The 23,541-nt window shown below is 40.7% G+C and overlaps 1 protein-coding gene across 1 annotated transcript in view; it reads left to right on the forward strand.

Annotated features, from left to right (window-relative positions):
* Positions 1-2,243: 2,243 nt before the first annotated feature.
* The window catches only part of CDS1 (CDP-diacylglycerol synthase 1), a 65,996-nt gene continuing 44,698 nt past the window's right edge, over positions 2,244-23,541 (forward strand). Inside the window, exons 1-2 of the mRNA XM_045820314.1 lie at positions 2,244-2,370; positions 18,188-18,315. Coding sequence (XP_045676270.1) covers positions 2,254-2,370; positions 18,188-18,315 — 245 coding nt within the window. The 5' untranslated portion in view covers positions 2,244-2,253. The remainder of the gene's footprint in view (positions 2,371-18,187; positions 18,316-23,541) is intronic.

Consider the following 23,541-nt stretch of genomic DNA (forward strand, 5'->3'; position numbering starts at 1 on the left):
CTCGGGTCAGGGAATATTTCTTCTGTCATGCATTCATGTCCTCTCTTGTTCCCTTCTTCCACTTCTCTCACTATCTTTTTTTTCTCCTACAGCAAAGGAAAAGAAAGTCAAAGGAACTACAGGGTTGACTAGGGGAAGGAGACAGAGGAAACCATTTTAGCACCTTGCTATACTACATCCCCTTTTCTTGAGTCATGGGGGAAAGGAAGGGCTGGCTTCTGATAAAGTGAGGGTTTTGTTGCAGTCATATGTGAGCTGTAAGAGACCAGAGAAGCCATTCTCCTTCCTATTTTACAGTTGGGGACATTGAGGTTTAATGACTAACCTAAGGCCACAGAGCCAGGTAGTGGCATTGGTAGGACTAGAACTCTGATTTAACTTCTACGAAGGTTTGCATGGACCAGTGGAAAAGTGCCCCTTTTATGCTGAGTAGGTGAGGCAGCCAGAGATGGAAATTCCACTACCTTCAGCAGTCTCTTCAAACATGTTTTCAACAATGAAGCAGTCCTTAATTTCTGGTCCTCCAAAGAAATGGAGAACAATTGATTAACCTAGTCGTCCCACAGCCTTCTGTTCCTTAAGGCAAACCACACCATGACTATCACTCGAAAGACCTATATTCATACCTTTTAACATCTTTGTTACTCTTCCCCAAGCCTGACTTGTTTCTCTATATCCTTCTCAAAATATGGAGACTCAGTCTGAACCTAGAGCTCTAAAGATTTGTTGGGTGGAGTAAAATGATGTCCTCGTGCTCTGTTTTTTTAATGCATCCTACTTTGATTTTTTGTTTTTGCTTGTTATTACATTTTCAAAAAAACTGATTTTCCATGTGTTAGTAACGACTTGAAGATATTTATATTATTGATTTAGTTTTTCTTTTTCTTCTTTTTCTCCTACCATTTTTCAGCTTCTTTCTAGTGACCAGGTGGCAGATGCGTGTCAAGAAAACTAATCGCCTTCTAACAGGATTTGGAATAGAATTAATGCGGATCTTGGGCCCTTCCTGTTCCAGCTTTAGCAGCCCAAGGTCCATGACTCTTCAGAAAGATTAGCTGGCTGGGAAACTGAACCTCACGGTATCTCAGGGCCTGGGTTCTGTCTTTGAACCCTAGGAAGTGAATTTTGTGAGATTTAGTACTCTAGTTTATCAGAGACAGAGCCTGGGTTTGTAATCGACGCTGGCCAACCCATCCCGGGACGTCTAGTGAGGCAAACGCATCTCTTATTTTCAGTGTGATGCCTCGAAGTCAGCCAGTGCATCCTGCCAGACAAGTTCCTGCTTCTGGACGCCTGTGAGCCTCTGACACACCGCCGTGAGTGGAGCTGGTGCGGCAGCGGAGTCATTTGAAGGGGTACTGCTCACTGCAGTCAGTACCTGCCAGGCGTCTTCCAGTCTTACCAGCTGTTCGGTGACAAGTCTAGCTCTTACCCGGCACTTCCAAACTCGGAGCCCGTCCCTCCTCCACCTCCCTCCCAGTCTCCAGCCCGCCCAGGTCGCACCTTAGCTCTACTTCCCCACCTTTGAGCTCGCAGAGATGGGGCGGAGCCTTGGGGAAGGCTCGTGACGTCACTCCTCGGCTGGGGAGGCGGGGCTGTGGGAGCCGCAGTGCAGCGCAGGGGGGAGGGGCGGGGCGGGGCGGGGAGGGGCGGGGTCTGCGGCGCGTGACCTGGCCGCGGTGGGCAGGGGCTGCGAGAAAGGTGTCGGGGGGCCGGGACGGCGGCGTCCGGAGGCGGGGCGGGGAGTGGCCGGGCCCCGGCGGCGGCGGCGGCGGCGGCGGCGGCGGCGGCGGCGGCGCCCGGCGGAGCTCTAAATCGGGTCACGCTTCCTTCTTCTCTCCCCTCCCCTCCTTCTCTTCCCACCTGGGCCTCTGCGTGGAGACGCGCACCTGGCAACCAGCGGCCGCACTCCGCTGGGTCTCCGCCTTCTCCGCTCGGGCCGGGCGCCGGGAGTCTGCCCCGCAAGCACCGGAGCCGGTCCTCGGCCATCGGAGCCCGCCCCTGGCCCCTCTCCCCTCGGCCGGCGCCGGGCTCGCCGGAGGCGGCCTCGAGCGCTCGCTCGTTGATGCCGTTTTGGGGGTGACCCGCCGCGGCGGCCGCGCCTCCAGGGCGGGGGGCCAGTCAGTGGTCGCGGCTCTGCTGGACGTTGGGTGCGCTGCTGCGGGGTGAAGGTGGGGGGCCAGCCGGCGAGACCTCGCGCGCAGTTCGGGTTTCGGGGCGCCGGAGGCCGCCGCGGCCGCGCTCGAGCGGGAGATGTTGGAGCTGAGGCACCGGGGAGGCTGCCCCGGCCCCGGGGGAGCAGTGGCGCCGCCACCCCGCGAGGGAGTGGCGGCCGGTGGCGACCACGAAAACGAGAGCACCAGTGACAAGGTAAGCAGGCGCGCGGGAGCGCACACCCACGCCGCGGCCGGGTCCGGTTTGGGCGGGACGCCTGGGAGCGAGGGTGGGGCGCTCCCGAAGCAGGTGAGGCTGTGGGCTGCCCGCTGCGCCTTCCCCCGGCCTGGCGGTATTTCCTCCTTGCCGGAGTGGGGTGGAGAACCGGCCCCGGGACCGTGCGTTTCCCGGGACGACCGCGGCCGTTGCCGGGACAGCTGAGTGATTCCAGTTGGCTAAAATGTAGATTCTCCCCATTCCAGCCCCTCGCCCTCCCTGGGGTCTGGGGTCGACGCTGGAATGTGGATGGAACCTGCAAGCACCCTGGCAGCTGCAGTTTTCTAGTAGCCGCCACCTCACACCTCTTCTCGGCAGGGAAACAAAGTTACCAGGGACTGAACTTAAGACGAACACCTTCGGTTCTAACGTGTCATTGGATCCTGACGCGGGAGGCTTGGCTTTCTCGCGCTCCCCCATCAGCACTTTCGTTTCCTTGTCCTTTTTCAGTGTGATAGATTTTGAAGGTTGAAGAGTGCCATACACATGACACAATTGAATCCTCCTGCTTCTTTTGAGTCCACGGAAGACGGTGCAAGTCTTATGTCTGCCAGTAGATTTTATTTGACCTGACAGGAGACTCCTTGAGGACTTCGAACTCCCATTTCAATGGATTACTGTTCTTTCACATTTAAGAATAAGGAGATGTAATACCCCTATTCTATTTAATGGTAGAAAACGTCAACGTTTAGCTTATTCGTTAATACAGTGGTGCAGGTAGGGATTTTTGAAAAAAAAAACAAAAACAAAAACAAATGCAGTGTTATGACCTTTTAGACTGGATGATTTAAGTAATTGGGACAGAGAATAAATTGTTTTATAAAACGTTCTGTTAATATAAGTTCATTTTATTTTAGAAGCTCAAAACACTTAAACTGTTCCTAGAAGCATTCGTTTTGGAAGTAGGTATTGCAGTTTGAATTACGGAAGTGAAATGTATTCCCCAAGGTCAAGTCAGTGGCCTTTTGGAACTAGAACCTGTTTCTTGATTCCCTTTCTTGTGGTTTGTACTGTTGCTGAGACTCACTGGCAGTTCTGATTTGGGGAGGACTCCACCTGGAACTTGATGTTGATATAATCCAAATTACAAAGTCCTGGTAAGAACGTATCACATGATATCATGAAATAATTAACAGTGATTTCAGGAATGAAATTTTAGAATCAATGGATTCTCCTTTATTTCTTTTCTACCTTTTATAGCTGGTGGAATAAGATGAGAGTCAGTGATAGAAAAAACCTACATGTCAAGGAATTACACAAAATACAACAGTTTCCAGCTTCTGCAGATTGATGTTACAAAGCTAGAAACAGTAGGCTAAGAATAGTCTTTGTGAAAACTGCCTTGGAAACTAGACCAAAAATAGAATTAATTAGGTTGGGATTTGTTTTGTTTTAGCACTGGTATAGTTTAGAATCAAGGAAATACCAGCTCCCCCTGTGTGTACTTCCTTAACAAGAAGAAGCTAACAAGCTTTTAATAAGAGAAAACATGTTCAGGAAGCCATGGATAAAGTAACTTTTGAGTAAACTTAGTTTCTTAACACCCCAATATATTTAATGTGGAAACTATTTCTAGGGTTTGATTTGACTCAACTCAAACCCTGAGACACAGGGATGTCTCAGTGACTAGGTCACCTCACTGCTTATTTATTTATTTATTTATTTATAATCAGTGCACTGTTGGTTTTTATGAACACAAAGCCAGCTGCATTTTCTTTTCTGAGAGTAGATGTTGCCATATGTAATCTTGTAAGATTTCTTCGACAAGGATGAGCATTTTCAAATTGTGTCTTAAATATTGCTGTATTTTTAGGCTTTATCATAAGGAACTCTTGTCTTAGAAAGCTTTGTTTGAGACATTGAACTCTACTGTCTCTCCTCTCTTATCAGGATGTATATTTGAATGCACCTGTATTTCCAGGTCAAGGGCTATTTTAAAATTATTTTGCTCATCAGAGGCTGGTTAATATTTGGTTCATTTAATTTCTTCTCTGTTCGAGTTGTGGTAAAGGCAAAAACACTTAGAGAATTAATGAAAAACGTGGAGAAAAGTGCCTTGTACTCTATTATGGTACACTCCCATGCCTTTTGTAGTCCTTTACTAATGGTGTTATTAATGTGACATTCTCATTGTTCAGGACCTGGTGACTTATGCTGGGAGAAGGCTCTGTGCTCAGGAGAATTAGCAGGTGAAAAGTGCTTCTTACCTGCAAGGGGATGTTCCTTATGTTAAGTGCTGGAGAAATACTTGAGAGATGACAAGACCACCCCTTCAAGGACTCCTCTTCCCCTGGGAGACATATATAAGTTAGATTTATTAGAAGTCTGAGCAAGGTTCATTGTTCACATCAAGGGCATAGTTGGACTCTACATGGAGACAGCAGGAAAAGCTTCAAAGAGGAGGTGAGAGTTGAGCTTGGAACTGAAAGATGCCTGGGGACTCACTAGGTAGACAAATGTTGGGGAAGGACGTTCTAGGCAAAGGGCATGAGGAGCTTTTTATTTTGAGTCAGCATTGTGGGCACAGGGACCTGAAATTAGTTTGGTAATCCTGGATCACATGCTGTGAATTCTTGGGAGGTGGGGTTTGGGGGTTGAGAGCTTGAGAATCTGGTAGAATCAGTTAGGCTTTATTCCATGGACTTTGGGAAGCCACTGAAAAGTGTTTGCAAAGGCAGTAGCTTATCACTCAGCAGTCTGGAGAAAGTGTTGGAGGGCAGAGAGACATGCCACAATGAAACCAGATAGTGGAATAGTACAAGTGTTATAGATATGAAATGATGAGGGCTTGGAGTGAGTCTAGTAGGGGAAGGAGGGTTGGGAGAGAAAATGTATGTGTTTGATAATGCCGATAGGACCTAGACTAGGATGATCAAAGTAAGACTAATAAAAGAAGAGCCTGCCAGGAGACACATTTTAATCCACAACTCAGGAGTCTTTTAGGAAAGAAGCAAAAATTATTGGGGAGTTTTGCAGGGAAGAAGTGAGCATGCGTGAGCTGGATTGGACAGGGTATGTCATTCTCTAAAATAGAAAGGTGGCTCAAGGAGATGGTGGAAACTGAAATGAAAGGCTAGGTGTGGAGATGGCAACTTTTGACTATGATGGTGGGGCTGGGGGGAGAACTAAAGACAGAACCTTGGAATGTGGCCATGTTTAGAGCAGGTTTGGAGATGTAGGGAAGGAACTAACATTGTGAGGTCCTGGGGGCTAGGGGAGAGGGAGTGCTTAGAGGATGTCATCAGGAGTGTTTAGGAAAGAGGGTGAGTTTGGCAAAGATCTTACTTAGTAGAAGCCAGGTTTTAAGGTGAGGAATGTGAGAGGTGAAATACTGGTAGTTATTGTCAAGAAGGTCCAGCAAAAGGAAATGCAGGATAGAAGCTGGACAGGACTGTAGGAACGTGAACATTTCCTTTATCATGGGAGGAAAGATGAACATTTGTGTGAAAGAAGTCAAGAGGGAGTAAAGATGCTGATGAGGATGGGCAGGACCCAGAAAAAAGAAAGCAGACATGGTGTGAAGAAGAAGATTGGGATATCTAAGGAAAGGAACAAGGAGTGGAGGGTGGATGCAGAAACATTTTGAAAAGCAGAAGAGGGAAAATCAAAGTGTTTGACTGATGCTTTCAGTTTTCTCAGTAAAGTGAGGTCTCAGAACCATAGAGCTGCAAGGGATCTTAGAAACAGTGTATTAATTGTTCAACGCTATCTATATTTAAAAATAATAAACTTGCTGTAGAGTGTGGTTGTTATTGCCCAAGATGATCCAGAGCAAGTGGCAGGACTGAAATTAGAACACATCTCTGCCAGGATACTTTCAGAATGTTGTGTTAGGGAGTGCGATATGAAATGACAAAGAGGCAACTAGTCCTTAACTCAGTAGCAGTAACAGTCATAATGGTTGATGTTTGTAATGATTTAGAGTTCAGAGAGTACTTTTACATCTTACTTTATTTGCTCCTCATAACAAGTATGTGAACACGGAGAAGTGTTCCAAAATGAAGAAACACAAGTTCAAAAATTAAGTTTATTTTAAAAATGTTAGAGTATTGATGAAAGAAACTACACACATCCGAAATAGGAAAGGACAAAAATTAACTGACTTCTGAATTCTTTCACCCTCAATTTCACAAACCAAACTCTGTCAAAGCAGCAACCCCGCATATAAGCACAGCAGGGACACTGTGCTGAGGTGTGCTTCCCTTTACTGGCCACAACTTCCATGTGTACCCACTGTTCTCTCACTCCGGTCCAGTGAATAAGCTTTTAGCTTCATCTGCAATTGCTCAGGCCCTTTAAGTCCACACAGAACTTCAACAACCCACTCTGGGCTTCAGTAGTTCCCTGCCTGCCCTAACTCATGGTCTGCCACTTCAAACCCAGCCTCACTGACTCCCTCATTCCTTTGGCATCCTTCCTTGCCTTGGAATGTCCAGACTGAAATCACTCCTATTGCCTTTCTTATTTTCATCTATTAAATGGGAAATATTCCTAACACACATACTTGTTATGAGGAGCAAATAAAGTAAGATGTAAAAGTACTCTCTGAACTCTAAATCATTACAAATATCAACTATTATGACTGTTAGTGCTACTGAGTTAAGGACTAGTTGCCTCTTTGTCATTTCATATCGCACTCCCTAACACAACATTCTGAAAGTATCCTGGCAGAGATGTGTTCTAATTTCAGTCCTGCCACTTGCTCTAGATCATCTTGGGCAATAACAACCACACTCTACAGCAAGTTTATTATTTTTAAATATAGATAGCGTTGAACAATTAATACACTGTTTCTAAGATCCCTTGCAGCTCTATGGTTCTGAGACCCCACTTTACTGAGAAAATTGAAAACATCAAACACTTTGATCTTCCCTCTTCTGCTTTTCAAAATGTTTGTCTTGGTGCCACCTGCATGTGTAATAAACATTTTCTATAATTTTTATATAAACCTAGGCCATTAATAAAACACTAATATTTATACCTAGACTTCTAGAATATCATTTTGGCTGATACTTCTGAATTGTTGATCGATTGCCAGTCAGTATTAACACCTAAACAATTGTCCATGATTCTTTGTCATTTGCAGCATATTCATTTTGTTATTTAACAACATGTTTTGAATGCTGCCTCTCCAAATACCACCAACCATCCAAATTATAAGACAAAATTCAGTTTATGGCTTCATGTGGTGAGAGAGAACACCCTGACAATTTTGGCAGAGTCTTGTAGGGAAAAAGGCATTGTTGGATTTTTTGAGAATTGGAAATAAAATTCTGGGGTCTTTCAGTGCAGAGGCTTGATTGAGATTGGTTAAGGATCACAATGTAACAGTTTTGGATTGGTGGCAATAGCCAAGCAAGGATTTTTAATCGTTTTTTTTTTAAAGATTTTATTTATTTATTTTTAGACAGGGAAGGGAGGGAGAAAGAGAGAGAGAGAAACATCCATGTGTGGTTGCTGGGGGCCGTGGCCTGCAACAACCCAGGCATGTGCCCTGACTGGGAATCGAACCTGCGACGCTTTGGTTCACAGCCCGCGCTCCATCCACTGAGCTACACCAGCCAGGGGTGGATTTTTAATCTTTGGAGAAAACTTATTTGTTGATGCTCCCTATAAAGTGGAGATGTGTCTTTGAAAAGTTTTTGTGATGAACCGTGCACTCCAAAACAAGACTCCAGGAATAGTAAAGTTATGCTAACAAGTCAGTCAAATTCTAAAGTCATATTGATTTAGGCTGTCAGCTATGTGGGGGTAAGGGTAAATAGTTTTTTCTCCTGTCTTTAAAGTATGTTTTATATTATACTTGAAACTTATAAAAAATATTCAGGTGTTACTGAGTTTTTACTTACTGTTTGTGATCTTGACTTTAAAGAGTTTGTTTTCTTAAAATTTTGAGAAATTTTACCATAGGATGTCATCAGCTAGATCAAGCTTTGGTCTTTTGAAATTTTTGCAATGGATTTTTGATACAAACAATATTTTGTCTTCATAAATGTACTAGGGAAAAGTGGGACAATTTAAAGTGGCACTACTATGGAAAATGATATTGTAAAGGGAAATTATAAAATATATATGTGTAGTGTGATGATTCTTTGTATTTATGTCTATACATATATACTTTTATGCATTTTTGTAAAACAGACTTTTACATGTTTTTTTCAGGTGAGCACAGCTAAACACAGGTTTTGTGTTTGTTTTCTTTTAACTATTATGTGTTTGAGTATGTCTTTTTATGCAAATTTTAAGTCAGTATAGGGAAAATAGGTCATTTAAGAATTTATAGACATTTTGAGGGAGGCTTTACTTGGTTCTGTGCATTCAGTAAATGCTTGTTGGGTGACTATTATATCTGAAGTTCTGATTGAATGTCACCTTTTTTGTGGCTCTTTCTACAATATACTAGAGAAAGGGGTTGGGACCAGGATATGTTGGTTGCTACTATGTTTGTTGCAACAACTAATGAAAGAATGTACTAATCATCGTGGATTGTGGACCTTAACTGCATGGTGTTCAATAAAAATTTTTAACGTTCATAGCTGAAACTCTTTTTAAAAGAAAGGTTTATTAGTCAGGCCACTGCTAGCAAAAAGAAGGAAGACTGGTCTTCAGGTATGGAGTCTAAACCACCAGCAGCATGGCTAGGTAGGAAAGACAATATGTGCATCCATGTCCTTCACCTGGGAGTTTGCAGGTGGCTTTTATGCAATAAGTAGGGGGAAAGAGGAAGAAAGAAGTAAATTATTTGAAAGAATTAACATTAGCTGTAGGCAAAGGGGTGGGAGAAGGTGAAGCAGGCTGGGCCAGCTCTGGAATAGGCACAGGGTGTGCACAAAGAAAAGGCCACTCCTTGGTTGGCTGCAAAGCAGTCTGCCAGGTTCATGTGTAAACAAGTGGAGGACCCTAGTTTGATGGAGCCTGGCTAAAAACAATCTTTGGAATTAGCCACCTGGGGTTAATCTGAAGTTCTGATAGATACACAGGAATGTGAGCAGTCTTTTGTTAGAGCTGGTCTACAACTATTAACAGGCTGTTGATTCTCTCTCCATTCCCCTCCCTCTCCTTTCAGTCACGGTAATTTTAATTTTGAACGTCTAAGAGTTTTCTCCTTGTCAATGGAATAAAGATAAGAAACTAGCTAATAGTTTGCAAAATACATGTATATAATAACAATTTGAATCTCTTTAATAATTGTGTAGACAAGGGGAAAAGCCAGTTTACACTTGAGAAAAAAGGTTTAAAAACTGTCTACATAAGAAACATCCACACCTGTAAGAATTTTTATGAGTTTATTTGAGCCAGAGAATGGCAGTTTTGCACCTTATTTTATACATTAGACATTAGAGTAAAAGGAGAAAACATAAGGAGAGTCACATGAAATCCATTAGCGATAGATTAGGGAGGCGGTAGAAAGCAAAGTGGGGGGAGGGTGTGAGAATCTCTAGGACTGGATAAAAAGTAAAAGGAATAGACACATAGTCCTTGTACCATGGTAGGTATAGGATAGTTAACAGTCAACAAATTAACATGGTAACATGCAATGAGGGATTTCTATGGTCTTGTGCTCTGGGGTGCCCTAAGGGTTCTGAGAAAAAGAAATTACCCTGACGTTCCAAAGGTGTGTTATCCTAGATGCAAAGAGAAAATAGACAGTTTCAGTTAAGATAAAGATTGAACTTTGTCAAGGAAGGTACCAGCCTAGGACGTGATTACTCAAGATGACCTGTTTTTGATGAGAAAGTTTTAATTTCAGACCATCCGGGGTGGTTCCTTTCAGTCTCTGAGTTTGTGGGGCCACCATGCAGGCCTCCCCTGAGCTTGGCAGCATTAGTATGTAGCCCCTTTTTCCTCCACAAAACCTAAATTCCTTTCCCAATTTTCTGAATAAAATAGTGTAAAGGAGAAGTTAGGTATGTGGTCCAAAATTTATAAAATTAATGAACTATTTACTTAGAAACTTTTAAAAAATTCATTACTTTGTGTGATTTTTGAACTATTTTGGCTTTTCTGAAGTTGGCTAAAAACTTTTAGCTGGAAACTTATACTTCTGTGATTTCAGGCACTTGGATTTAAATCAAACAAAATTGTTTCTACTATTCCCTTGATTATTTTACGATTGATTAGGATGAAATAGCATTAGTTTTTATTTTAGAGCTGTTCACGTTTTCATTAATTTAGTTGGGAGGTGTTTCAGAACCTGTTTAATGAGAATGACATCACATTTAGAAGTGACTCCAGAAAAGCAGAGGAACTAATTTCCTTAATGACCCGTTGGGTTGTTGATTGTTCCTGAGATATGCCAAGTTTAGTTACCTTTCTAAATGTTTTCCCTCTTATCTACAAGGAGAGGTCAAAGTTATTTTTCATGTCATGTCTTTGAATGCTTCCTTAAGACTTTGTGAGAACTATAAAGATTTTTAAGCTTTCTTTTAAACAGAAAATTGCAGTGCACAGGAAAGGAGAAGCGAGAGGCTGGCACAGTGAGAGAAGGTCACCTCTATGGAAGTTGAAAGCTGATGTTTGCAAACTCGGTGGCTAGGAAAGCACTGCTGCTCTTCTGCTTCCTGGCTGTGCTTGCGATTCCTTTTCATCTGCCACGACCCATGTCCGGCTATTTAAGAGCTTTATGTAGCACCTGGCTGGCTCCAGCGGGGCCAAGCACTTTGGTGGTTAAGATCGGGCTTACCGCCTGTTCCAAGCAGGTGATCTGAAAACAACGTGGTGGTGTGGTTGGGGCAGCAAATGTTTAATAAGCCTATCTGAGGCTTAGCATTTTATCTTGAAATACAAAAATTGAGATGTGGAAAGCAAAATTAGACTCATGTCTCTCTTGAGGTTTTGGTTTTTATTTTATTTTCACCCCACCCCGCCACTGCCACTGTGTTTGTATGTGAACTAACTGTTTCTGTTTCTGGGTTGAGGCTTTAAACGACTCTGGTACACAACTCATGTAGAATTCAGTGTAGCTGGTACCCCTGGAATTCTGCATGTGGTAGTACTACTTATAATAATTTATATTGCTATTAATAAATATGGATCAGTACAAAAGGATCATGATACAATGAACCCCTCAGGCACCTAGGTAATCATAGCTTGAATTTTATTCTCAATATTTCCTTCCTTCTCTTGATAGGTTTATAACATATTTGTATTCCCAATGTATTTGTAAGCTTTAAATTTTTCCTGAGTGTCATATTATAAAAGTTTTTAATAACAGAATTATCAAAAGATTAGTACATCCTGCACTTAGATTTGACAACTGTAAAGAATATGCCAAATTTGCTTTATCTTGCCATATATGTATATGCAAATATTTTGCTGGTGAACCATTTAAAAATAAGTTGCAGACCTCAGCATTAAGTTGTAGGCCCTTCATTCCTAATACTAAAGTATGCGTCTTCAAGACATTCTCCTAGGGAGCCACACTGACATTTTCATATCTAAAAAAAATTGTAACTTTCTTATCTACAAACAATCTATATTTTAATTTTCCCTATTGCTGCCAAAATGTCTGTTGGAGATCTCTTTGTCTCCCTCAAACTAAGATCCAGTCAAGTTCACACATTGCAAGTTTAATCATTCTTAGTTCATAAACTTGTTTTTCCCTCCAAACCGGGGCATGGCAGAAGAGCAGTAAGCATCATTTCTCTTTGCCCTGGAAAACTGATGTACCTACCTGTGGAGAACCCAGCTCTCATAAAATCTCAAATAAAACAAATTTGTGATGACAGTAATATTTCACAAATAAATATAACTTCAAATTTCTAAGTTTTTTTGTATTACCCCTTGTATTTCTGCCTTCAGGGTTCTTTCTTTCTAATTTGGAATTTAACACTTATTTACATGAAACTGTAAGACATAGTACAATTTTAATATGTCATAGAATTGTGTGACACTGGGAAAGGTCAAAAGGAGCCCCCAATTTAGGAAAGTTTTAAAACAGGCTTTGAAATCAGATAGGATTTGAATATTGTAGTCAGCATTAAGGATTGGCCAAAAAAAAAACCCCAAAAACCAAAAACCAAAAAAACAAACAAAAACAGTAAAAGCAGTGGTGTCACAGATTGGGAGAGTTAGCTTAATTCCATTTGGGGATCAAGGGATGGCTGGTCATCACTCAATATATACTACTCAGTGAGCTCCATGGAGGAAGAGTGTTACAAACTCTAAACTGTAGAGATGTTAAGACTGTTTTCACTCTGGGTAGTCCAGGAAGTTCACTTCTGCAAAAGACAAAGTGTCAGGGTGGGCATGCCAAGAGCCCTGGCTGGAAAGTAAGAGGAGGAGGTTGGATTTGAGCAGTGGGAAGCTCCTGGAAGATTTTAAATGGATGATTAACTAATGAGGTTTGCCTTTTACAAAGGTATCTTGTGTGCCACTGATGCACATTGGGTTTCTTGGATCCCTGCATTGGACTCCACTATATAGTGTGATGCCTGACAAGAATAGTATGGTGGCGGACTATACAGGAAGTCACTCTTCACTCAGTGGGGATTAGAAGAGCTGCAAAGGAAAATTTAGAGGACCAATTTTTTCTATTTCAATTTAAATTTGGAAAAGATAAAAAGGCTTTATCAATCCTTTAATCAATAAGCAAAGGATAGGATCTGATTATCCTTGAGATATCCGTGGTTTTGTTTTGCTTTTTGCTTTTCCCTAATAACTAATGATGTTGAACATTTTTTCATATGCTTATTTGCCAGATTTGTATTTGCCTTTGGTGAAAAGTCTTTTCAAATATTTTGCCCATGTATTTTTTAAATCCTCACCCAAGGACATGTTTCCATTGAATTTTTTAGAAAGATAGGGAGGAAAGAAGGGAGGGAGGGAGGGAGAGAGAGAAACATCAGTTGATTGCCTTCTGTACACACGGCCGACTGGAGATTGAGCACGGTATGATGCTCCAACCAACTGAGCCACATGGCCAGGGCTGCCCCTGTATTTTAATTTAGTTGTTTTTAATTGAATTTTAGAGTTCTTTATGTGTTCTGGATGCAAGACATTTATTTGATATGTGACTTGAAAATATCTTTTTCCAGTCTATGGCTCATTTTCCCATTCTCTTAAAGTGTATTTTGAAAAGCAGTGATTCTGATGTTCCAGTTACCAATTTTTTGTTTTATGGGTCATTCTTTTGTTATATTTAAGAAATCTTTGTCTAATACAAGGTCACAGAGACTTTATGGAAGTTTTATCATTTTACATAAATGCCTATGATCTATTTTAAATTAATTTTTGTAACCAATGTGAAGTATGGATCAAAGATATTTTACTTCCTTATTTTTGCATATGGATATCCATTGTTTCAACATTGTCTGCTGAATTGCCTTTTCAACTTTATTGAAAATCAGCCAACCATATTTTTGTGGGTTCATTTCTGGACTCTACTCAGTCTATTTTCCATTGATCATTTTTCATTTTACATCAATACTGCAGCTTTACTGTAGGTAGTGTAAGTTCCTCAATTCTGATCTTTTTTCCACTGTTTCAGCTCTTCTGGGTCCTTTGCATTTTCATGTATTTTTTAGAATCAGCCTGTGCATTTCTACAAAAAAAAAAAAAGCCTATTTATTTATTTATTTATTGCCATTGCACTAAATCTAGAGATCAATTTGGGAGAGAATTGTCAGTCATTTTAATCACGCTCCTAGGTGGTTTCAAATCCCAGCCACATTGCTTAGAGCTCTGTAATCTTGGGCACTTAATCTTTCTGAGGCTTAATTATTTTTGCCTACAAAATGGAGGTGATTATTTAACTTACCAACACAGTAAAATGAGGAATAAATAAATCAATATTTATCGAGTGCTCTTGCTCTTATTTTCTAATCTCTTTCCCTTAGGGATTTGATTTGTAGTGTAATACAGAAATTTATTTTTTCAGCTTTCAGCCATTATTTACCAGACATTTTAATTTTATATTTGGACAAGAATCAGTAATCCCTCGCTTTACATAAGTGGAACTAAGGTCCCAAGCCAAAAGTGACTTTGTAGAGACTACTCAGGAGCAAGAACAAATGAGAACTTCTAATTTTAATCTTAAATGTTATCATGAGTTGACAAACTCAATTCATTTGTCACATTTATGTGTTGCCTCATAAATGCCAGCCATTGTACAAGGTCCTCTGCTGATTTCTTGGGATTCAAGAGTGAGGCCAATGGTCTGTATTTCCTCTTCTCACAAAGCTTGTGGACTACTGGAAAATACAGATAGCAGTAAAGCAAACAGATACCTTTAATATGCACTAATAGGTAAAAATTTAGGGAAATTGTGGAAACACATTTGAAGAGCAGCTAACCTGGAGCTGAGGTTCAGGAAAGACATTTGTAAAGGAACTGACCTTGAAACCAGGGCCTGAGAATGAGTGGGCAGTAGCCAGGTTTTAGCAATGAGGAAGGGAGGATTGGAATTAGAATGTGGGCAACAGAGGAAATGTACAGCATGCATTTTATAGAGGACAAACATCTGGATGCAAGAGCAAGAATGGTGTGGTGTAAAAACAGGGGCCAGAAGAACAAGGTCTCATCATGAACAACAGTAAAAGCAGTGTTGAGTAGTTTGACTCTGTCCTCTGGTTTTAGGCTGAGGAGTCTTAAGGTCAGATTTGCAGTTTAGAAAGATTCCATCTATGTTGAAAATAAAGTAGAAAGGGCAGGAGGATGAAGTACTCAGGTACCAGAGAGAGGATGGTGCTCAGGAAGGGTAGAAGCTGTGGGTGAGGATGGACATGGGGGAAAGATGAATGATAGCTGATGCTAAGTGGATGTGTTTTGGTGGAAGGAGATGAAGTGTTAAGTTCACAGTCAGTTTCCTGACCTGAGTTCATTGGTTAACTGTGGTTGTGGTGGTGTCTTCACCTGAATAGGAAATACAGCAGGGGCAGCAAGTTTGGTGTGGAAAAAGAGAGGTCAGTTTTCATATGTGAGTTTCATATGCTAGTGAAAAATCCACCTGGAGATATGGTGTGTTGGGAGCTAGAGACCCAGGTTTATGGGGAGTCATGAGTGTATAGAGATGTGAAGGGAGCTATGAGAGTGTTTATCACCTGGCAGGTGGTGGGAGAACATGGGCTTATAATAGAAAGTGGAGGATTATTGTATTTAAATTATGGCCTGGAGAAGAAGCTCCTAATTTGATTTTCTTAAACATTTCAAGTACCTTCATTCAGCATGCACAATGCTGCATGGCTCTACTTGCTCATTAAAGTACTGCTTCCTTCTTTCCATTATCTCAAATCAAACTCCTGTCTACTTGTCAGATCTGGCATCTTTGTAACAGGATCCATATGAGAAATGCAGGAACACAAGTTTCTGCTTCTAATTCCAGCAATTGAGTAAAATTGCTGTAAAATGCCACTTTTTTTAAAGATTGTATTTATTTATTTTAGAGAGGGGAAAGGAGGAGAAAGAGAGGTAGAGAAACATCAGTGTGTGGTTGCCTCTCACATGCCCCACACTGGGGACCTGGCCTGCAACCCAGGCATGTGCCCTGACTGGGAATCAAACCAGCGACCCTTTGGTTCGTAGGCCAGTGCTCAATCCACTGAGCCACACCAGCTAGGGCCTAAAATGCCACTTTTTAAGAATTGTCCTTTATTCTGTAGTTATTAGCATAAAATGAAGAAGCTCAGTTAAATCTTAAGTTTTTCATTTTGTTTTTCCAGGTGTATAAAATAGAAAACAGAAGCCTGAGTAATAACAATAAAAGCAGGACCGCCTTCTTCAGGGTGTAGAGAGAGGGGTCTTAATACATCACCATTATTTCCAAGTGGACTTTGAAGAGGCTTTACCATTTTGAGAAGCACAATTGGAATTCTGGTCCAATGCTTTTATTTTATGAGAAAACCAAAGGCTGACTTCTTTTAGGGTTAAGTGATTTACCCTTTGTTACTCTGCTGGGCAGAGTAGAGGTGGCACTCTGGGTTATTGAGGTAGAAAAAAAGAGTAGTAGGGAAAAGGGGAAAAAAGTGATGTGCCCCATTGTTCTAGAAGTCAAAGACCAGGCGGTGGCATGTCACACTGACAGTGGGTGCCCCGACATGCTCAGGGCATGTTTTGTTTGGCGCTTTATTAAGTCAACATCTCTTTCTGTTTAAGCTGTTTTGGGGCCAACTGACTCTCAGTGTCATAGTGTCATTAGACATGTCTGTTTCATTTGTCATTTTTTGGTATAATGTCATTTAAATTCATAATTATAGAGTTAGAAAGTTACAGTTAGTAAACAAAAGTTTATCATTACTTTATGAAAACTGAAAATATTTCCCCAAGGCTAAAATTTTAATTGATAAGCTACTTAATGAGGAATTAGAAGACTTGCTTCAATCATGTAATAGCTCACTTCTTTGATTTTACTAAGTCCTTGGCATTATATTGATATTATATATTGATATTAAAAACTCCCATTTTATGGGTAAAGAAACAGTCAAAGGGGGTGATGAAATCTGCTGATACTTTGGCACTAATATGGACTGTTTGGTTTGAGATTCCTGAACCTTCTGAATTCCTAAGTACTTTCATTTCTAGGGTCACTCCCTACCCAATGTTCTGCTCAATTCTCTGTCTGCCTGTACTCACCTTCTCTGAACATTCTCATTCCTGTCCTCCAGTTCAGCACCCTTGCCCCAAATTCCCCCTCTGTAAACCACTTTCCCAAAGTCTTGAGTTGGCCAAAAGTCTGTTTAGTTTTTTTCTGTAAAATATAAGACACCTTTTTCATTTTCAACAATAACTTTACTGACTTGTATATTTTGAGTATGTCAGCTATCTCCTGCTATTGGCTTCTAGTGGATAAAGGCCAGCGGTGCTGCTAAACATCTTCTAATGCATAATACAGTCCCATAGCACAGAATTATTTGGCCAAAATGTCAATAGCTCCAGGAAACTTCGTAAACCACTTTTGACCGTTTGATCAGTCACAGCACCTTCTCCGTATACTGCACAAATCTTTTTGTGCATTTTGGTTATATTTTTACCTTTCTTGAAATAATAAAGCATAAGATGCTGAAAATGTTGTATACTGTCTTCTAACTTCAGTATTAAAATGGCTGCACAAAAATTCACCAATTTTGATAGGTTTTTGTTAATGCACGCTGATAAGACAGCTGTCACAATACAATCTAACAAAATTGTTTCCAATGAAGTTTAAGATAACTAAGCACTACTAAAGCCATCCCATAGAAAAAAAAACTAAATGAACTTTTTGGCCAATCCAGTACATGTGTGTGTAGCATTCTTTACTGAAGGTTGCTTGTGTGGTGGGTTAGGGAGGGGAGGACATAGGAGTGGAGACTGTTACATGACAGCATAGTGAACAACTTCAAAACTGAGTTATATGTACTTTATATAAAATGTTGTGCCAGTGTAAGATATTACTCTTGTTGATGTTTGATGGTAATCAAATAAAAAGAGGGAATCTGCATAGCTGATCAGAATCTACATGGAATTAACATGATGTTCTCCCAGTTAAGTAGCAAAAGAATAAATATTTGACTTTTGTGGTAAATTTATGATTTAGACAATATAGGAATTTCTTTTTGTATCTCTTCTAAAATGAATTCCTTATATTGATAGATTTTAGCAAAGATAATCAAACTCTCCTAATAAGGAAGTACAATAGAGCTGGGGCAGTCAAGGTAAGCTAATAGTTATTTCTTTGTTTCAAGTTATGTAACTGAGATTTCACACACATCAATAAATAAATGCATTGGCAAGTGTGTGCTTTTTTTCTGTTTTACAAAGTGATCTTCTTGCTCCTTAATTTTAGGAAACAGATGTTGATGACAGATATGGAGATTTGGATTCCAGAACAGATTCTGATATTCCAGAAATTCCACCATCCTCAGATAGAACCCCTGAAATCCTCAAGAAAGCTCTGTCTGGTTTATCTTCAAGGTATGATTGCATGAAGATGAATGGGGGCACAAGATAAGGTGTGACATTATCTGGATCCATGTAATAAGTTTTACCAGTTCCAAGTTTGGGGGCTCTGAAAGAGAAGACTTATACTTTTTCATTGTATATTAGACATACATGGTATTAGACGCTTAATGTGTATCCTTTTATTTAATCCTTAAAATTTTGTGAAGTATGAGAAAACCAAATCAGAGAGGTTAACTGGGTGAAGGTTACAGAGCTAGTAAGAAAGGGACCTGGGATTCTTGTTCCAGTATGTCTGATTTCCCAAGCCAGTGATCTGTTTACCAAAACAGATTTCCTTTCCTGGTGTTAGAACATTCTATATCCTTTGTTTCCTTTTTTTTTTAAATGCCATACAGAAATAGGTTTTTTTTTCTTTTAACTGAGTTTAAAATCATTGTCCAAAACTCTACAACCCTTTACCATTTCATATTTGTCCTATATTTTAAAATGTGAAATCACCAACAAATTGAACCTAGTTTTATATTGCCCTCCATTATATACTTTAATAATATAAACTATAACATTTATAGAAGCAATACAAATGTAAGCTTTTATTTAGATTAATATGAAATCTTAAATATTGGTATGGAACAGTTTTTACATCTTTTTTGATGGTGCCATGCAGTAAAAGAAACATTTTACACCATTTCCCAAGAGATGCATGAATGTCTATTTTATTATTTTTAATTGTATTTTATTGATTATGCTATTACAGTTGCCCCAATTTTTCCTCCTTTACCCCCCTCCACCCAGCACTCCCCACTCTCTCAGACAATCCCCCACCTTTGTTCATGTCCATGGGTCATGCATAGTTTCTTTGGCTACTCCATTTACTATACTGTACTTCGTATCCCATGGCTGTTCTGTACCAATTATTTGTACTTCTTAATCCCCTCACCTCTTTACCCATTCTCCCCTTTCCTCCTCCTGTCTGGCAACCATCAAAACACTCTCTGTATCCATGATTCTCTTTCTGTTCTTCTTGTTTGCTTAGTTTGTTTTTTTAGATTCAATTGTTGATAGATATATATTTATTGCCAGTTTCTTATTCATAGTTTTGATCTTCTTTTTCTTAATTAGACACTTTAACATTTCACATAATAATGGTTTGGTGATGATGAACTCCTTTAGTTTTTTCTTGTCTGGGAAGCTCTTTGCCTTTTGATTCTACATGATAGCTTTACAGGGTAGAGCATTCTTAGCCTTAGGTCCCTGCTGTCCATGACGTTCACTATTTCTTACCAATCCCTTCTACCCTGCAAAGTTTATTTTGAGAACTCATCTGACAGTCTTATGGGGATGCCCCTATAGGTAACTAACTGCTTTTCTCTAGCTTCTTTTAAGATTATCTCTTGATCTTTAACCTTTGGCATTTTAATTATGATGTACCTTGGAGTGGGCCTCTTTGCATCCATTTTGTTTGGGACTCTGTGCTTCCTGGACTTGCATTCTATTTCTCTCACCAATTAGGGAAGTTTTTTCATTATTTTTTTCAAATAGATTTCCAATTTCTTACTCATTCTCTTTTACTAATGGCACCCATATGATGTGAATGTTGGGATACTTGAAGTTGTCTCAGAAACTGCTTACACTATCCTCATTTTTTTGGATTCTTTTTTCTTCTTTTGTTCTGATTGGCTGTTTTTTGTTTCCTTATGTTCCAAATCATTGATTTGATTCTTGGCTTCATCCACTCTACTGTTGATTCCCTGTAAATTGTTCTTTATTTATTAGTGTATCTTTCATTTCTGACTGAATCTTTTTTATGCAGTTGAGTTCCCCACTAATTTCCTTGTGCATCCCAATAACCAGTGTTTTCAACTCTGCATCTGATAGATCACTTATCTCCATTTTGTTTAGTTCTTTTTCTGGAGTTTTGATCTGTTCTTTCATTTGGGCCATATTCCTTTGTCTCCCCATTTTGGCAGCCTCCCTCTGTTTGTTTCTATGTATTCTATAAAACTTCTGTGACACCCTGTCTTGGTGGTCTAATGTAGTAGGTACCCTGTACGGTCCAGTAGCACAGCTCCCCTATCACCCAAGTGGGCTGAATATACCCTCATTTTGTAGTTGAAGCTTGATTACTGTTGGCAGGTCAATGGGAGGAATTACCCAGGCCAGTCAGCTGCAGTGACTAGCTGTAACCATTGACTCCCAACTTCTGTGGTGGATCAGCTGTGCAGGGTCAGGGTGGTGGTGCTCTGATGTGGTCTGTAGCTGTCCACTGGTGCAGAGGATCTGGGGTTTCCTGGATGGTGCAGGCCAACATCAACCCCCACTTCTGTCTGCTCAGGGCTACCCTGCATGAGCTATAAAACAATCTGCAGCTAGCTGCTACTTGTGCTGGGCTTGGAGGTTCCCAGCTGAATCCAAGATGTGAGCATAGGTTGGCTGCTGCTAGTGTCGGGCCTAGGGTCACTTAGCAAGGGATATGAGCACTGAGTGCTCACTGAGACCAGCTGTTGCTTGTTTGAGGGGTTTTAGGAAGTTATGAAGCATAAGCCGAAACCAGCCTTGTATATGGAAAAGCCACTATTAACAGCTTTGGTGGGCACATAACTTGAATGGGATAGAACATCAGGGCATCTCCAGGGTGGGGCAAACAGTGTTAGCCAGGTTGATGGAGTCTCAGATATGGCACCACCTACCTGCTGGCTCTGTGGCTCTGTCGGGGAGGGTCAGAAAAGAAGCAATGGCATCTGCCCACCATTCTGTTAGGGAGAAAGCTGTCCCCCAGGTCTCTCCTTTATGTCAGACACTCTAGTTCCTCCCTGTATGCTACTGGTGCCTTTTAAGCTGCTTCCCTGGTGCTGGAGCTCAGAGGGAGTAAGCCTGAGTAAGTCTATGTGTGGATTCTTTAAGAGGAACTGCTTGGGACCCCAGAAGTTTCTTCCACTGATTCAATCACTGCTGGTGTTTTGCAGCCAGAAGTTACGGGGATCTATCTTCCTGGCAGTGGAACCCAGGGCTGGGAGACCTTGTGTGCAGCTGGTACTCCTGGTTCCCAAGATATCCCTCCCAAATTTTTGTCCACTACACATGGGTGTGGGACCAGCCCATTCTGCCTTTTCAACCCTCCTACCAGTCTGGATGGATGTGGTATCTTTAATTCCATAGTTGGACATCCATTCATCTCAATTTCTGATGGTTCTGAGTGATGGTTGTTCTTAGTTTACTTGTAATTTTGATGTGTTTGTATGAGGAAGCAAGCTGTGTTTACCTGTGTCACCATCTTGACTAGAAGTCCACAAATGTATGTATTAATTGCTGCAAAAATGTTATGAAGCAATTCTTGCCATTACTATGTGATGTCCCTTAATTTCTTTGCTGTTTGATATTATTGTTATTGAACAAAATATGTTGGATGTAACTTACTAAATTGGTTTTTACTACCCCTGAGTCATAACGAAAAAGATGGTTTACTCATATCTACTGAGTATGAGTTTCAGTATGAGTAATATGAGTTTTTCTATTTTTAACTTCTAGGAGATAACTATATTAGAATTAATTCCTTCAATGCAAAATTTCTATAGTTTTTTAACCAATAGAACACATTTTGTGTCCATTATTAAAAGCATGATTATTTTAATAGTCTTGATCCCAGTTGTTTTCATGACCTAATTGACAACTGTATCTTTGCATTAAAATCTTATCAGGTCTATCTCAGTGAAAATTTCTTATATATATTTATATTAAAATGATGCTGGATTCCTATGTTTCCTTAATAATCATTCCTTCTTTATACAATTATATTTTTAATAATGTTTTATTATTTATGCTGTTATAATTTTTCCAATTTTTCTCTCTTTACCCACTTGGCACAGCCCACCCCCAACTTCTATACTCCACCCCCACACCGTTGTCCGTCTCCATGGGTTCTTCATATAAGTTTTTTGATTAATCCCTTCTCCTAAATTCAAACAGTCCCTATATCCCTCCTTCCCTCCTATCACTGTTAGTCTATTACATGATTCTACGCCTTTGGTTATATTTTGCTCACTAGATTTCTCTTATAAGTGAGATCATATGGTATTTGTCTTTCACCAACTGGCTTATTTCACTTAGCATAATGTTCCAGTTCCATCCATGCTGTCACAAAAAGGAATTCCTTTTTTCTGTTGTATAGTATTCCACTGGGTAAATGTACTACAGTTTTTCAATCCACTCATCTGCTTATGGGCAATTAGGCTCTTTCTGAAGCCCTCCTTTCTGCATGTAAAGTAACAAAAGCAAATAACATCAACTGATATTTATTGAGCATATGCTCTGTGCTGTGCATTGCTCCAGGCCCTGTGCATGTATGGACTAACTTATCCTCACAGCAACCCTGTAACACAGATATAGTTACATACATATTTTAAAAATGAAAAAAGCAAGGCACAGAAAACTTATATATCAAGAGGCATGTAGCTATTAAACAATAGAACCACATTCTGAACCTAGACATTGTGCTCTATTTATAAAAGAATTCATTTTTCAAATTTAACAATAGATGGTATGTGACTGCTTTCAATCTTCTCATGAAAATTCATTATAAAGACTACATGAATGTTTCAAAATGTGTATCTTACTCATTTTAGGCTCTTTATTACCTCAAATAATCTGCCTTGCAGTGATGTAGGAGTTGTAGATACATAAGATTAAAAGTACTCGGCAAGATGGAGGCATAGGTGGACGCACCGTACCTCCACGCACAACCAAGATTAGAACAACAACAAGTTAGAAGCAGAATAACACCCAGAACTGACAGAGAATTTATCTGAATGGAAGTCGGACAGCCAAGAAGTTGAAGTAGACCCGTTCATCCAGACAGGTAGGAGGAGCGGAGACGAGCGCCAGCCGCAGCACGTGGAGTGCGGGGAGAGCTGGGCACCTAAGGCAACCAGGAGCGAGTAAACCATCTGGGGCACGCAGCGGGTGGACCCTGAGTACCAAAGCGGCAACTGGCGGACCCAGTGAGGCTGCGATTGAGGACCAGGGCAGAGCGCGCAGCCCAGGATCCCAGGGAAGGGACTGAGATCCCAGGAGAGTGGGGCTGCCGCCATTGTTCCCTCCTGCCCCCGCCCCAACGTACAACATCACAACCTAGCAACTGGGGTGCCCAGCCACAGTGAACACCTAAGGCTCCACCCCTCACCGTAACAAGAGCGACCAGACCGGGAAAAAAGAGCGAGTGGTGGCTCAAATAGAAGAACAAAT

The sequence above is a fragment of the Phyllostomus hastatus genome, unplaced genomic scaffold (genome assembly GCF_019186645.2).
Source record: "Phyllostomus hastatus isolate PE091 unplaced genomic scaffold, TTU_PhHast_1.1 phas_scaffold_39, whole genome shotgun sequence".
Taxonomy (NCBI): Eukaryota; Metazoa; Chordata; class Mammalia; order Chiroptera; family Phyllostomidae; genus Phyllostomus; species Phyllostomus hastatus.